Source organism: Clytia hemisphaerica, unplaced genomic scaffold (genome assembly GCF_902728285.1).
Source record: "Clytia hemisphaerica strain Z4C2 unplaced genomic scaffold, Clytia hemisphaerica genome assembly, whole genome shotgun sequence".
NCBI lineage: Eukaryota > Metazoa > Cnidaria > Hydrozoa > Leptothecata > Clytiidae > Clytia > Clytia hemisphaerica.
Window position 1 is genome coordinate 767,943 of NW_027103359.1, and position 16,083 is coordinate 784,025.

A 16,083-nucleotide genomic window follows, 5' to 3' on the forward strand; every position below is an offset into this window, starting at 1 on the left:
GATAAATAAGTACTAAATTTGTGAAATTATAATGTTTACTAAATCCCCATGGAAATGTTTAAATAAGTACTAAATTTATAAAATTCTAATGTGTGTTAAATCCCCGTGGTTACGTTTGCGTAAGAGCTGTCTTAATATAGAGCTCATACGGTTAGCGCACGACAATATACAACATATTTTGAACATTCATCTAATGTAATATAAACGTCATGTTATGAAGGTTGTCACGACGTTACATGTAGGTGACAAAGCTTCTGTCTGTAAACACGCACGCTTAAATAGGAGTTATTTTGCCGAAATGAATCAGTCTTTTGACAACAACTCAATAAAGAAGACTTCATCGCAAACAAAGATGGCAAGAATAATGATTGCTGTGACCGTGGTTTTATTATTGCTTTTTTGTAATAAATTCATCGTTGGTGAAAATGCAGATAAGAACGAATTCGAACAAGAATTCACGATAGATGAGATGATAGACAATTACTCCCAAGCTTCAAAGGTACAAAAATAAAAATACACGTTTTATTTTTAAGAAACACAAGGCTCAGAATGCCTAAAAACTAAGGAACATCTAAGAAACATGCTGAGGCTGAGAATGAGAGAATAAATTTTTTTAATTCGTTTTTTTTTTAAAGAACCTTCCAATCAAAACAAATGTTTTTTTTTCTTGCATGAAAAATAGACTGATTATGTCAAAAAGTTTAGAATCATTAAAAAAAAAATTAAGGCCGATTTCTTAAGAAACATTGAGGCTGCTTGGTAAAACAACGTGTATTTGCTCGAGCTTTATTACATTCGTTCTTGAAGAAACGTGTTGTGTACATATAAGTATCAAGACGACTATGCTCTTTAGTTCTCTCCAATATACAAATCTTGTAATTTGAACTTTCGTATTTCATTTTAAGCCTTCAACTGGTGGAGCTTGATATGGTGGAGTTTGCCATGGAGTCCGTGACGGAAGAGACGGTCACCCAGGACACCCTGGCCACGACGGCAGAGATGGTTGCCCTGGCGCTGTGGGGCCCAAAGGACAAGGTTAGTCTAGAACAGTATCAGTGTAAATCTTATTGAGTCTTACAGAATAAACCAAATTTCACCGGTAAAAAACTCTTAAGAAAAGTATTGTCTGAAACAGACGAAGCAGTACAGAATCACCTCAATCAAATTATTCATCTCCATTTTATAAATATAGCTGGAGTAAATGGATTGCCAGGAACAGACGGTAAAAACGGAATTAATGGAAAGCCAGGGAAAAACGGAAGCCAGGGTTTAACCGGAAAAGATGGCGCAGATGGAAAGCCAGGGAAGAATGGAAAAAATGGTATCAATGGAAAAGATGCAACCGCAATAAGAAATATTAAACAATGCGCTTGGAAAAGACTCACCAGCACTGTAATAAGTGATTATGACCAAACTAACGATGGATTGATCAGGGTAATGAGAAGTGGATTAAATTCTGCGATTTTCGCTGATTCCGACCATTATCGCGAAATCTAATCTCGAAGAAAAATCTTAAAATCATTTTTTTGCAAAAACCCCATAGACTTTTTTATATTTTGTAGCTTCCAAGTCAGATATTGTATGAAAACCACACGTTAGGAAACCATGGCTTCAAATCCTAAGAGATAGACTCTAGTCTCAAACCATTTTCAGGGATTTTTCTACTTTTTGTATGTCCGTATACCATCCAAAATACTCAATCAAAAATAGAAAAATATTTTCTAGTAAAATTTTATAAATTTTTATCATTTTTTCTTCTTACTTCTTATAGCTTCGCCCTCTGAACCCCCACCAGGGTTTGCTATGGAACTTCTGGGGGCCTTTTAAATCGCCTTCGATAGTCACAGCTTTAGCAATGCATAGCTTCGCTGAGCAGATGCCCTTTCAGGCATATTACTAAAACGACCCCAGCTCTAAGTGCTTGGAAAAAATCCCTGATCTTATCCATTTTGAACGTTCTTTTTCTTAGGATTGCAGTATCCAAAAGAGAGTGGCTTCTTCGGAGCTTTTGGTCACAGTGTCCACAACAATTCGCACGCATGGAACTTGCAAGCGCTGGTTCGTCACTTTTGATGGAAACGAATGCACCCCGGTTCCAATCGACCACGCACTTCACAGAGAAGAACCCAACAGAGATTTTATTCCACTCACTTTGAATGGCCTTTGTAAAGTCAACAAAAGTGGTTTGGTCAGAGTTGGACTGAATAATGCGGACTGTGTAAACCGGAATGTTAATGAACGTGGAGACGCCTACTATGCGTTAACATTTCGCATTTTGATTGAAGAAGTTGAGCCACAATCTTAAAATTTCAAACTGGGGCGAAAACTAAAAATCCCAGGTCATTAAAATCATCATTTGGAATTATTACCTCAATTTTCTTTACATTTTTTGATTCGCAACATTAATTTTGTCAAATCTTATGATTTTATAGTCAATAGTATTTTGTTCTTTTATTGCAATACAGTTTCAGTAACGATGCAAAGGAATTGATATACTTTATTTCTGATATATCTAATTAAGGGCTCTGACCATAGTTGGAAAATTGACTTTAGTAGTTGAACATAAAAGTTATATTTTAGAGTCTTTAACACTTTTAACAAAGAATTGCCTTTATAAATTGCTTTTTATAATCAACTAACTATCTTAAGAGTAATTAAAAATTTAATTGCAAAAATGACGTTATGAACTTTAAAAAGATGTTAATAATATGTTGCATTACCTTCTTTTATAAAAAATGCTAAGTTTTAATGGATAATTAACCTTTTTGTTTTAATGGATAATTAACCTTTTTGTTTCAAATTTTTTTTAAACTGTCTGCAAAGAATTGAACTCTTAAATTTTTCGGAAAAATTTTCTAAATTAATGCATCAAAAGTTATGGCTGTTTTTCTATGAAAAATTGGAATGGAAAATAGGTCAAAAAGCATTATTTTCAAGATTTTGAAGCAAATAAGATTTTAGAAAAATTTTCCGAAAAAATAATGTTAAAAAGATACACCATCTACCGCAAAAAAAATATTCAAAATGTTTTTTCTTCGCCGAAAATAAGCTCTTCAAAGTTGTAATACTCTTCTTCGCAAAAGTCTTCATTTTCTTCTTCATCGAATTTTTTCATTGCGATTCTTAAATTTTCAGACCCACGGATAATTGGCCTAACAGAAAATGTATAACATGCCACAGTTTTGTGGCCTACATCAAGTAGAACTTTATATTTTGTAAGTGGCAAATATTAAAAATTCACTATGGTCAGAGCCCTTAAGTAAGTAATATTGCAACCGCAAAAAATGGCAAGCAAGTTAAGAATTTGTGCAAGCCGTCAAACAAAATAAAAACAAAAAGAACGCCAAGACCTCAAACTAGGGTTCATGGTTCGATTCCTCGCTCCTTCCAATGTTCCGTTCAATTCTTAGATAGTTGAGCCAGCTGGCACTTGATCCCGTGAAAACAAACAAAAGATTGCCTAGAAGTCCAAGATAATCAAGGTAGAACGCATAGGTGCTCGTAAAGATGAAATGTATACAAATGAACGATGGAGACCATTAAAAGTTACTCTCGAGAGTGAAGAAGAAAGGATTAGAATACTTGCTTCAGCCCAAAAACTAGATAAAGATGATTTCAGAGTGTCAGACGATTTTTCAAGGAAAGAACGCGAGATAATAAAGCAATGGCATCATAAAGCAAAAGAAAAAACATCGAAAGAAAAAGACAAGAGTCATATATGGAAAGTGAGAGGTAGTCCTAGGACTAAACTCTATTTAAAGAAATTTACGACGGAAATAACATCATGATTGTAAGAAGAGTGGGTCAGAGGCCCAGTAGCTGTAAAACTCTATAATAGAATTGACAAACTAATGGAATGATAAGATCCATAAATTGTAAAGATGTAAGATTGTTTCATAGAGGTCAATAGACCTGAGAAATACACTTCTATAAATTAAATTAAGATAAGCAGACTCTAAAAACTAAGGGACTTACCAACTTCCCTGTCTCGCTGTTCAGCATATCTTCCATGACTTGAAATTTCAATATGGATGCTTTAATTCTGAAGAAGAGAGAACGTTCCCAAAGGATTGCACCAGCAACTGGTGGATAGTTCTTACAAATGGGTGGATCGCTTTCGTGTTCCTTGAACATGTCGTATACTTGATCAACCTTAAAGATAATACGGTAAAAGAACTAATTAGAAATTGTTTCAAAAATACCTTATCGGCCCTTTTTACGCCGGCCCTAATTCAACGCCGGCACTTTTTACGCCGGCCCTTATTACGCCACAAGCCCAAAAATAACGCCAATAAGGGCCGGCGTAAAAAGGGCCGATAAGGTAATTGAATTTTCTAAAACTTGTACCGAAACTGAGTTTCCATAACTCGAACATGCACAGGGAAGACAAATTTGTTCGAGTTATGGAAATTTTGAGATATGGAGTAAGGTTTATAAGGTTTATTAGATAGTGCTAAATGCAACCGGAAAAATTGTTCACGTTAATGAGACATTCGAGTTATAGAGGCTTGTCCAGTTTACTCGAAAACCAGACTCGATATTATAAAAATACCGAACATAATGCTCCAGCTTTACATGCCCGAAATTTTACATCGGCAAGCGTTAGTCAAAAAAAACAGAGTCATTGGGAAGATTGGTCGAGAAAAATTAGGTTTTGTGCTTGCATTCAAACTTCTAGCCCACAATCAAAGTCAGCAAACAGGGTCATAGTGAGGTCTGTTAGCACATAAGTTACAGGGCTCGAAATAACGGTCGGACATCGGACATTGTCCGACCCAATTCCTGAAATGTCCGACCCAAATCGATTCTAGTCGGACATCATGTCCGACCCAATTACTTTCGGTGCCTTCAAAAAAATTGTCAGATGCGTTGTGAAATTTCCAAAAGAAATTATAATTTACATAGAATTAGTAACTTCTTTATTTACACACAAAAACTCTCAAAGTTGCGATCATTAGTGTTAGCTATTCATTTTGTGTGATGCTTTTTCTCAACAAATGAAAGCATGCTTCAAGTAAAAATCATGGGCTTCTGACCATTAATTGGCATTTGTTTAGCTTCTTCGTGATCAATGAAAAATTCTATCAGAAGCTTGTATTAAACTTGAAATATACCCCACATAAAAATCAATCGGACATGTCCGACCCATTTTACTTTAAAAGCCTTAGGACATGTCCGACCCAAATCAAGTTTTGATCGGACAATGTGTCCGACCACCTAAATATCGTTATTTCGAGCCCTGCATAAGAGCGTAAGAATACTTTAGATGGTTATAAAAGCATGGAATGTGGCACAGATGATCCTTAGAGGGTCTAAAACTTAATTTTAAACAGTACCACTAAATTTTGCCACATGGCCACCTGCCAGATGACGTCATCAGGTGGCTGGGCGAAAATTTATTTTTTTGAAAATATTCAAAATCTCATTGTTTCAACGGAAAGAGCATGAAAAGCTGATGAAAACTGAGGTATAAAACATGCTTTGAAAATCTTCCTATCAAAAGTTATGAAGGTTGAAAGTTTTGTGATGATGTCATCACAAGCTTTTCCAGGCAAAACTTGAAAACCTCGTTAATTTTGGAACAAATTGACCAAATTTCATGTTTTAGACATGAATTCGTATTAAAAATCATTGCTCTTTCTGATTCTGTTGTTCAAATTGAATTAAAAGCATCATCTCTTTCATTACATAAAGACACCGATGAAAACCAATTCTCACTTGAAAGTGGGAATATTCAACCTTTTAAAAATGAAAAATTATTCTGATATAAAAATTTAATTTAAATGATATTTGAAAAGCTACATTGTTAACTTACTCCAATTCAAATCGCTATCATTCGAATCTTTTTGTAATTCGAAACTAAAAGTTCCCGTAGTTGGAAAGAATTATTAAAACTGATCCGTAATCCGAATCTTTCTATACTACGAAGAAACGTCGAATTAGAGAGAGAGTCGGACTGTATACTGACCTCTTTACCAAATTGTAATAAAATGTCATTGAATTTTCTCATCATTTGATTGTTGATAGCCTCGCGTGAGCGAATGTGTTTGAATTTGAGTAACATGTCGAAAGCACCTTCAGCTGATCTCAATGTTTTGAAAGAATCATCAATGAAGTGTTTAGCTTCGTTATCAATATTGACCACTTGCTTACGGAACCAATCCATAACTGCGTTCCAATTGTTCGCGTAACGAATGTTAAAAGGGTCAAAAGCAGCCTAAAATGTTTGAAAAGTGATGGAAAATGGTCTTGAAATTTTATCTCATAATTATTTTCATAACGAATGTTAAAAGGGTCAAATGCAGCCTAAAATGTTTGAAAAATGATGGAAAATGGTCTTGAAATTTTAGCTCATAATTATTTTCATAACAAATGTTAAAAGGGTCAAATGCAGCCTAAAATGTTTGAAAAATGATGGAAAATGGTCTTGAAATTTTAGCTCATAATTATTTTCATAACGAATGTCAAAATGGTCAAATGCAGCCTAAAATGTTTGAAAAATGATGGAAAAAGGTTTTGAAATTTTATCTCATATTCTATTATGGGTGCCAAGAAGAATCAATCTGATTCATGAAGAAGAATCAATCTGATTCATGTTGTGCCATGTTATGGTTGACCCCTGTCTGTTAGTAAAAAATAGAAACACGGTGGTCAAAATCCGGCTTTTTTGCGGCTGCCTCCGTTAACAAATATGACGTCATCTTGAATTACGCATATTCAGAATATCCTGATATGTAAGCAAGTACAATATTGCGTAAATTGAAAAAGATCCAGCTTATTGAAAACAAATTATCAAAGTAAAAGATCCAGAATACGCTTTTATTACCTGGCCCTTGATTTCTGAATTTTGACATCTCTAGGTAACAAATCTTACAATAAATCTCAATTCCGTATTCAAGTATCTAAAACTTCATATAAGTGTATCAGGAGAGATATGTTTTACTGTCCTAGGGAGTCAGTTTTAGCAATCAACTTTGTGCTGTATTCTTGTGACTGAATAAATTTCTTTGTACTATAAGGGCAGAAACTTTCGCGTTTTTTCGCGATTTTGATCCTTCTTCGCAAAAGTTTCTGCTAGATAAGAGATTAAACCTGAAAAACGCCAATGTTTTTTTTCGGGAAAAATAAATTTTCCTACTCAGTTTTGCACTGTTTGCTAAATTTTGCGTGGTTTATGAGTTTTTGTAACCAAAAAAGGTAAATTTTATATGAATTCGCGAGAGTTCTATCTGTGAAATTTCGGTAAAACCATAATTCGCGAAACTTAAATTTGCTAAATTTCGCGATTTTTTGACTAGTTGCGAAACTTTCTGTCCGCGAAACTTTCTGCACTTAAAGTAATACATTTCCAAGTTTTTTCAGTAAAAAAAACATGGTGATAAAAATGAACTATTTGCTATTTATGTCTGAAAATTGTAAATTTCCTGGCTATTAATTACCGTTTTATTGACAGAACTATAAAAGATGACATACATTTTCGAAAGGGATGACAAGAGCTTCCACTCTTGCTAAAACATCATCGATTCTCTTCGGATCACCAGTAACTGACTTCAATTCTGGTCCAAAAATGTTGTGAAATTCTTCCATAACCTGGTGGAGATAATATAAAAACATGTTTAAAGTCGCTGCGCCTGTCGCAAGTCGGGGACTCCAGATTGCATCACATTTTTGTTAGTTTTTGAGTGGTTTTTGGTGTTTGTGTTTCTACTTGGCTCTTTACACTTTATGTCTATTAGTTTGTTGGTTCTTTTTCGCATTAAAATTCTCATTTCTTGACAGAATGTTTGATTGGTTTGATTTATACATTTAGAAAAATTCAAAAGAATTCAAAAAAACGTATAATTATAAAAACATTATTTAGTATTTTCCACACTTGCTCTCCTTGAGGTCAGATCTCTGATCTTCACCATATATTTTTTAAGAATGTGTATACAAAATGAACCCTTTTTTTGCAATGAGCCATTACATAAATCAGAATACTTGTAATAATTAATCCCTCTTAACCCCAGATTTTATGACGATGCTAAAAAACTAAAGAGATACTTTGCTTCAGTGAGAATCTGAGACGTTAGTAGTATTTGAACATCATCCAGGTACCAATTTGAAAAAGTGAAGTTGTACAAGGTCAAGTATATGTAACATGAAGGTAGAGCATTCAGCTATGGTGCACTAGGTCAAGGGTAAGCGGCGCAATAAAGGGAGAAAGAGTGGCGCCCTTCCCTCCCTTTAGAGTGGATAGCTATCAAAAGAGGAGCTTTCGGTCTCCTCTTACTGCAGTCGTAAGACTTACTGTAACTACATACTGTTACAAACCTGAGCAATATCATTGATGTCTTCACAAATCTTCGCCATATAATCCGTTCTTTCGAACAAACGTTTCCTATCGAATTCCCATCTAGCGTCTCTACCAGATGCTTCGATACGTGCCCGAACTTCAAAATAGGAGCTTTTCCAAGAGTGAAGAGATCCTCTAGCATCTTCAGCTTTCTTCTTGATTACAATCGGCGGTTCCCTGTTATCAAAGAGAAGTATTGAAGATTGGTATACATTTTAATTCAGTAGTCTCCAGAAGTCATCCAACACGCATGCGGGGAACTTGTTCGAGTTAAAAGAAGATCATCGAGTAATTGAGAGGTTTGAGTTTAACAGACTCCATTGTAGTATACATAATATACTTCAATATATTAGTTATAACAGTATGATAGCTTCAGGATGGTTTACTGGTGATGTTCAGTTAAACGATGTTAAAAATAAACAACACCGCGGAGCATTTTATAATTTCAAGATTGGGCTTTTCCAGAAATAGTCCATGCCCCCCTGTTGAGGATATCGGATATCGACTTAACGAGTCAACGACTTTTGTTAAAAAGTGGATACCCAGGGGGTTAAATATCTACAAGGGAGCGGGTATCGAGGGGGTAAAGTGTCTTTTCAAGTAAAAAATACGATATCCAGGGTAAGCATCTTTATAAGAGAAGGATATCCAGGGGGTTGAGCATATTTTTAAGGGTGGATATTGTTAGCTATGCTAGCGAATATCAACACACCTTGGGCATCATTATGCGCAAGGTTGTTGATATAGCTATCAGGTCCTAGAGATAATTTGATCTAGGGAATATATTGGAAATAGAGTATATCGGAGTTCATAGAGTAAAGACATAAGAAAACCGTAGTTACAAATTCTTACATTTATCACACCCCCTAGAGCAACATTTTGTTAGCTCACAAGGCTAACAGATATCCAGCGGGTTCGATATTTGGAAAAATCAATATCCTCAACAGTGAGGGTAAAATTTTATTCTGGAAAAGCCCATTTCAGGTGCCTTCAAAACTTTTTACTACTCTGATATTTCGAATAATAAGAATAAGTAAGACAAAAAGGAATTCGAACCTTAGAACTTTCTTGATGTTGATTACTCTGGCTACTCTTTCGGCAACTTCCCAAGCAATCCTTTCCATCAATGGAACCATTCGTTCATCTTTATTGTAATGACGTGATATGATCCAAACCATGTGTAAAGCATTCATTAGTGATGGGATTGTATCCAAAACATTCTGGAAACTGTTTCCCATTGATAGATTCTTGAAGTGACGCTCCAAGGTGGATAAGAATCGAACGTTGTCTTTTGCTTCGACGAAGTATTTGGTCAATTCATGCCTTGAGAAACAAAAAATAAACATTATTTGAAATTTTGCACATGCATTTAGTAAGCAAATGGACTTTATGAATATAAAAAAGCACGTCCTCCTGGTTTCTGCTGGGACTTCAGATTTTTCGAACTTTCCAAAAAAAAGCAGAGGTTCAAAAAGATTTTCTTGTGGTCAATTGGTTTACCAAGGTCTAAAATGTCTAAAAAGTCCATACCTTAATTCCATTAATTTTCGCACGCCTTTTGATTTTTGCGCCTCTAATTTTCGCGCAACTCGTAAAAAAGATATTCGCGCACCTTTTAATTTTCGCACATCTTGTAATGACTATAGGTAAAGAGGCCAAAGAAACCCGTGAAATCGGAAGTTTTACTCATTTTAAGTGTGCAGTTCAGCTAGATTTTACATCCAGAGGCAATTTAACATGGATCGAGGTCCCATTTTATTAAAAGAGCCCTAGAAGAGATTTTTACACTATCAGAACGATTACTAATTCGCGCACCCTTTAATTTTTGCGCAGCCAAGTGCACGAAAATAGGCCTGTTTCACGCGCCTTTTATTTTCGCGCACCTATTCTGCGCAAAAATAAAAAGGGCGCGAAAATTAATGGAATTATAAAGGTAGTATAAACAGTTGAGAAAATTTATATGGAATGTTGATACATGATACACGTTTAATATTACATTTATTACATTACATTTACAAGTAAAACTTGATGCTGAACAATTAGTTTTGTGATGTAATGTGTAATTTTAAGGGGTGGTGGCCAGGAGGTCAAGGAGTCAGCGCCTCAATCCAGGGGTTTCCAGGTCAAATCTCCGTTCCTTCCATTGTCCCGTTCAGTTCATAGATAGCCGAACGTGCAGGCCGTGGACCTCGTGAAAACGATCGAAAGACTGTCTAAAATGTCCTTATAATTGACTATCAACGTAAAATATGTAATCAAAGATAGAACTAAAAAGTAATTCTGAATCAACAAAAAATAAAACTTTAGAAAAATATTGTTTTTTAAACTTACTGGTGATATTTGAAGCTTGCCAGGCTGTCAGAATGTACAGAATCCAAAATTTGGAGAGCTCTCTCTACAACTGGAAGATTCATCTGCTCAAAGATGGCACTTAATGTTGCGTTTCGTTCACGCCAGAAATCCACTTCTGCTAATGGTCCATTTCCCTGTGGTAGACGTTTGAGTACTCTCTCCACTGCAGAAGCGATGGTGATCTGAAAATTAAATATAAATAGACCTTATCGTAGTTTTTGATCTTTCTAAATAACTGATGCATTGTGGGATTGTTTCGAGTGTATTACAATAGAAATCTCCGAGGAAGTCCTCCAGGGAATTCTATTGTAATACACTCGAAACAATCCCACAATGCATCGCTTTTTTAGAAAAATCAAAAACTCCGATAAGGTCTATTATATTATTATAGTGCTGAGTTTTGTTAAGTCTAAACGGAATTTTGTATAGCCCTTATAAAATTTCACGAAATTTCTACTTCGTTAAGGTCTGTTTTATTGAGACGAAAATCTTTGCAAAAAAATTGACAGGAAACAAATTTTATCAAAAGTTATCGAGATTTGAAAAAAACACTGCCAGCTAATTTGAATAGACTTTAATTTCAAATTTGTTTCTGAAATACTTTTAATTTAACAAATTCTTCAAAGGCACATATCAATCATTAAAAAAGATTACAAGGTAGTTCTACAATACCAGTCATACAATGTCAAAAATTCAGCAGGTTAAAAAAAAATTCAATTTGTGATTTTGAAATGATAGGAAAAGGAGGGTACTCTTTGCGTAAGACTAACTGTCTCTGCTTTCTCTAACCTATATAAATTCCCCTCAATCATGGGATCATCCCCCCCCCCCAGGAAGATGGGGGGGAATCAGATTTTGGTGCCAGGGGGGAAGTGAAATTTTCAAGCTTGATGGGGGGAGAAAGGCGAATAGGGGGTATATTCAGTCCTCTACCTAGTGGGGGGAGTAATAGGATAAATACAGACCTTCCTGGTGTGTTTGGGCATTCAGGCTTATGAGCCTGTCTTTCTAGGGATTTTGAGAGTCTTTTTTTGCTATAGTAGCTTGCGAATTGAGGCAAGTCTGGATCATCACTTCGTAACCCTTATACAATACGGCTAGGGGGATTTCCCAATCGGGGGGAGCACGAATTTTAAAGACAGGTGGGGGGAAAAGGCCAGATGGGGGATTTTAGCTCTTATTAGGGGGGACCAAAAAGCTGGAGGACGCCATGTCAATAGGCCTTTTCAAGAACAAAATGAATCATTGGTAATCAAGACTGATTGCGACTCCCATTGGCTAGAGGCAAAAACGTCCAAAATTTTAGACCATCTGAAAGTCATTATCAGAGCCCTTTGGTTCTGATTAATAATGATTTCCTTTTGACTGTGAAAGGATCTATGTAGGAATGATCTTGAACTAATACCTAATTTTCAACAACAACATAAAAAGTAATATGCCCTTATGTGCAAACCAGGCTTTACCTCCCAAGAATGGATGGTTTCTTCTAGCATCGACACCAAATGTTGATCTCGCGCTTGACCAGCAATATCAGTGGTCAAATTCCATGCATACATTGGAATGTCTAGTTTGATATCACCTGAATTGGAACAACGAAAGTATATTTTCAAAATCTTGTTTAGCAACAACATAACTAAGCCACAAGTGCAATCTACAAAAAAAATCGCTTAGAGAAAATCTTTAGGGAAATATCATCTTTAAAGAAATTTATTACATGTAAAGCTGGTAGAGGAACAATCTTAAAAGTATAATGGAAAAGATCAGTGATTTTTCTAAGCACATTAGCTGGATACTATCTCTGATACTACCCTTGTAAAGCACCTGAAATATTCTCTCTGATAAAAATGGTATAGTAATAAAGAGAAATTTTTCATTCACTTGTTAAAATTAAAAAAATCTGTGCCATTTGTCAAGACAAATTAAAATTGAATTGATTGGTTAAAATATATACCTTATTGCATGAATATTACTAGTCATTTTATTAACACGAATTGAAAAATTTTGTGTTAATAATAACCCCCTTAATTAAAACCAGCCGTGGTGTCCTTGAAAAAGCAAATAAATTTTTTTGCGTGTTTATTTCAAGGCTGTTGAATACTTGCCTAGTAATATTCGTGTAATAAGGTAGATAAATTGTGAGAGGCAGAATGACGATAGGACATACAGGCCCAGCGACAAATTGGTTTTCAGTACTGATTATTACAAGGCGTTGTTTCTTCCAAAATGAACTTGACAAATCCTTGCATCTTCAAAAATAGACTTGCAACAGCACCGTAAGCAACAAGCTAATGAAAAGGTCCAATGATGGGCCAAAAATTTGAATCTGGCCATTCATAAGTGTTTTCATAAATAAGTCAACCTTTTGAAATAGTCATACCTTCAATTTGCTTGATTGTTCTGGTGATCTGTGATGTAAATTTCTGGAGTTGAATCAGAAATTCATCCCTGACAAATAGTTTGTTTTTGGAATCTTGATTCTTTTGTTGTTGAATGATGGCTTCATTGGTCATTGGGGTACCATCTTGGTTAGTAAAAGATTCATTCTTGTGGTTGTTATAAGACAACAACACATTGTAAACCTAGGGTTTAAAAGTAAAAGAGGTTTTTTAAATAATACAAAATTGGCTTCAAGAGATTTCTACCTCTGACCTGGATATTCAGTTTAAAATATTAAACAAAATATTGAGATAATTTCAAAAATTAGAAACAAAGCTATTTAAAGTTTAAAATTTAAAGATTTACAATGATGGTGTAAAACTAACTCTAGGCATTTTATACTTAGTAGGCCACTCTCTATTATTCACAGGGAAAGGAGTGGCACCCTCCCCTACGTTTGGGTAGATAGCTATACAAAAGGGGAGCCTTTGGGTCGCCCTCGACTGCGGTCACAAACTTACTTACTACTTACTTATCATTCACAGGTAATACTAGGAGCTTAAAATCTTTCTTGTTCAAGAAAGTACATTTTCGTTGAAACTACACTTTTATGTCTTAAATGTTTTCATTTCGCAAGCAACCTTAGCAGTTGTTTAAAAATGTTGAAGGAGACTGCTAATTCAGCAGCTGTGGTAACAAGACAAATTGGTTGAACCCAAAGCCTTTATAACATTGATAAAGCAAAAAAAAATAAGGTAAGAGATACCTGCATCAAACTCTCTTCCAAATTCATTATAGAAGTATTATCAACCAGACCAAATTCGAAATATTCTGGCAACACACTGTTTGCTTCGTCAAGGCTAGCCGGAGAAGGAATTGGATTTGGTGAGTTGTGTGAGAAGAAAAACGCAGCTCCATCTTTTCCTTCAACAGGTGCTGAAGAGCCCATGTATATACAATGCTCTGTTATGTTCTCAGTAATAATTTTCTAAATTACAACGGACAAGAAATATTGGACAGTCTAAAGTTAATCACGACACTTGGACTTAGAAATTTTGCGGTAAAGCGCAAATTATTGTCAAAGTAGGATTTCTGAATGAGTTTAAAAAGTTTTTGAATAGGAATTAAGTACTGTTAAACCCATTTAGTTGAAGTAACCTGCTTATATTTAAGAATAATATTCACCAAACTGTGAAAGGTTGAGGCTTTTCCTGAAAATATAGGCCCTGGAATGGTAGGAAAGGCCAGATGTCAGTCCCATTTTTTTACATATTCTATACTTAAAAATAAAGAAACAGTCATAAAATGTCATCTGTTAATGGAAATGACCTGAATTTTTTTACAGTTGTTTCCTTAATGCCAATGATTAGTTGGCTAGAGAAGATCAATCAATATTTTGACAAAAATTTACCTTTAGAGCCCTTAAGTGGGCCTGATTTAGCATTTTAGGAGGGAAAAAACAACGAAGTTAAGCAAATTTTCAATTGATCATATCTTTAAGAGACTTCAAGCCCCCACTGAGATTTTTTGAGGTTATAAACTAGACCTACTAAGGAAGTATTACTGAAAGTTTCAAAAAAATTTGTAGGGGGTTCAAAAAGATACGCCATCTTGAATTTTGCTCCAGATCTGCCAAAATAGCAATTTTTTCGGCCATTTTTGACGGTTACGCAAAAATAGAAATCCTGAAAATGTTATTTTTGTGGCCAAAACCCACCAGTAAACCACTCCAGGTCACAAGTTTGCTTCAAAAAAGTTTCCAAGGACCATCAGCAGACAGCTAAAAGTGCTTCTAAACCCAGATTACACAAAGTTTGAAGCCCTCTACAGGAGATGCTAAAGATTTTCGGGGAAAATTTTGGAGACTCAATTTGATTTTTTCTGATTCCCTACAAAAAGTTCTTGAAATCCACTGTAAATCAGCTTTCTAATGTACTTGAATAAAAATTCATTGGCTTTCAAAATCTGCTCCCCACCAGAGTTCATGATTTTTAGGGGTCAATTTCCGCTTAGTAGCCTATCTTTGAGACGCTGTATCTTCAAAACTACTTGAGATATCAAGGTGAAATTTTCATGGTCTTATTTTCTTGTGTGATGGATCATTTGGTCAAAATTTCATCAAAATCTAAGAGGGTGAGGTATCACACTTTCTTTATTCTGAAGATTTTTAAAAAAAATGGCTCTTAAGCTCCTATAATTAATCAAAACGCAAAACAAAAAGACCTTAGTTATTGACTGAAGTCTGAGGATCATTCTATGCCTTTTGATAAATTGAATGGGAGCAAAAGAATACCCTGATATATCAAGTGGGATCTAAAAGCGGATAGATCTTAAAAAGGAAAACGTATTGGAAATGAATTTAGCTATATTTGAGTTTTCCATTGTGTACAAATTATATCAATTGACTTACAGTCTTTTTGACCAGAATTTCTTCAGGCTCATTGGTGTTTTGATCTTGACTTTCTCCTGTAAGGGATCCTCTCTTAACTTCATTATTTACTGCAGAAATTTCTTCAACCTCCCCCTCTTCACCATTCAGGTTTTCTTCTGGAAGTTCTGGCTCTAAGATGTAGAAAGGATCAAAATTTATGAGTGCTCCAGAGATGCTGATTTTTTCGAACTACCAGGAAAGGTGCAGTCCTAATAATAAAAACTCCATGGACGGCAAACTTCAACTTTTAAGTATCAAATTTTAGTCCCTAAACATTAATAATTAAAAAGAAAATTTGAGTCTTGGATAATAAAAAATAGAATCTCTAACCACACTCCACTTCAATTTCAACTTCCCTATCTTCTGTGGATATGTAGAAGACGACTGATTTTCCTTCTGTTTGACACGGTGTATCAAGGAAATCTTTCAAAGCTTCTTCATTTTTGTTGTCCTCAGTGGCAAGAAAATTCTCAAAGGCTTTGTCAGTTAATGGAATTTGATAAGCATTGTAGATCTTTGACTTGATCCATTCAATACGTTTATCGTACATCTTCAATTCTAATAAAGAAAATATCCATGATATTAATTA

General features: G+C 35.0%; 1 protein-coding gene across 1 annotated transcript in view; it reads right to left on the bottom strand.

Annotated features, from left to right (window-relative positions):
- Nucleotides 1–16,083, bottom strand: part of LOC136822160 (dynein axonemal heavy chain 10-like) — a 130,405-nt gene that overhangs the window by 110,430 nt on the left and 3,892 nt on the right. Inside the window, exons 2-12 of the mRNA XM_067078404.1 lie at nt 15,825–16,052; nt 15,474–15,625; nt 13,830–14,051; nt 13,065–13,266; nt 12,151–12,266; nt 10,667–10,869; nt 9,392–9,658; nt 8,314–8,512; nt 7,474–7,590; nt 5,969–6,217; nt 3,976–4,152 (exon numbers count right to left, since the gene is read on the bottom strand). Coding sequence (XP_066934505.1) covers nt 3,976–4,152; nt 5,969–6,217; nt 7,474–7,590; nt 8,314–8,512; nt 9,392–9,658; nt 10,667–10,869; nt 12,151–12,266; nt 13,065–13,266; nt 13,830–14,051; nt 15,474–15,625; nt 15,825–16,044 — 2,124 coding nt within the window. The 5' untranslated portion in view covers nt 16,045–16,052. The remainder of the gene's footprint in view (nt 1–3,975; nt 4,153–5,968; nt 6,218–7,473; nt 7,591–8,313; nt 8,513–9,391; nt 9,659–10,666; nt 10,870–12,150; nt 12,267–13,064; nt 13,267–13,829; nt 14,052–15,473; nt 15,626–15,824; nt 16,053–16,083) is intronic.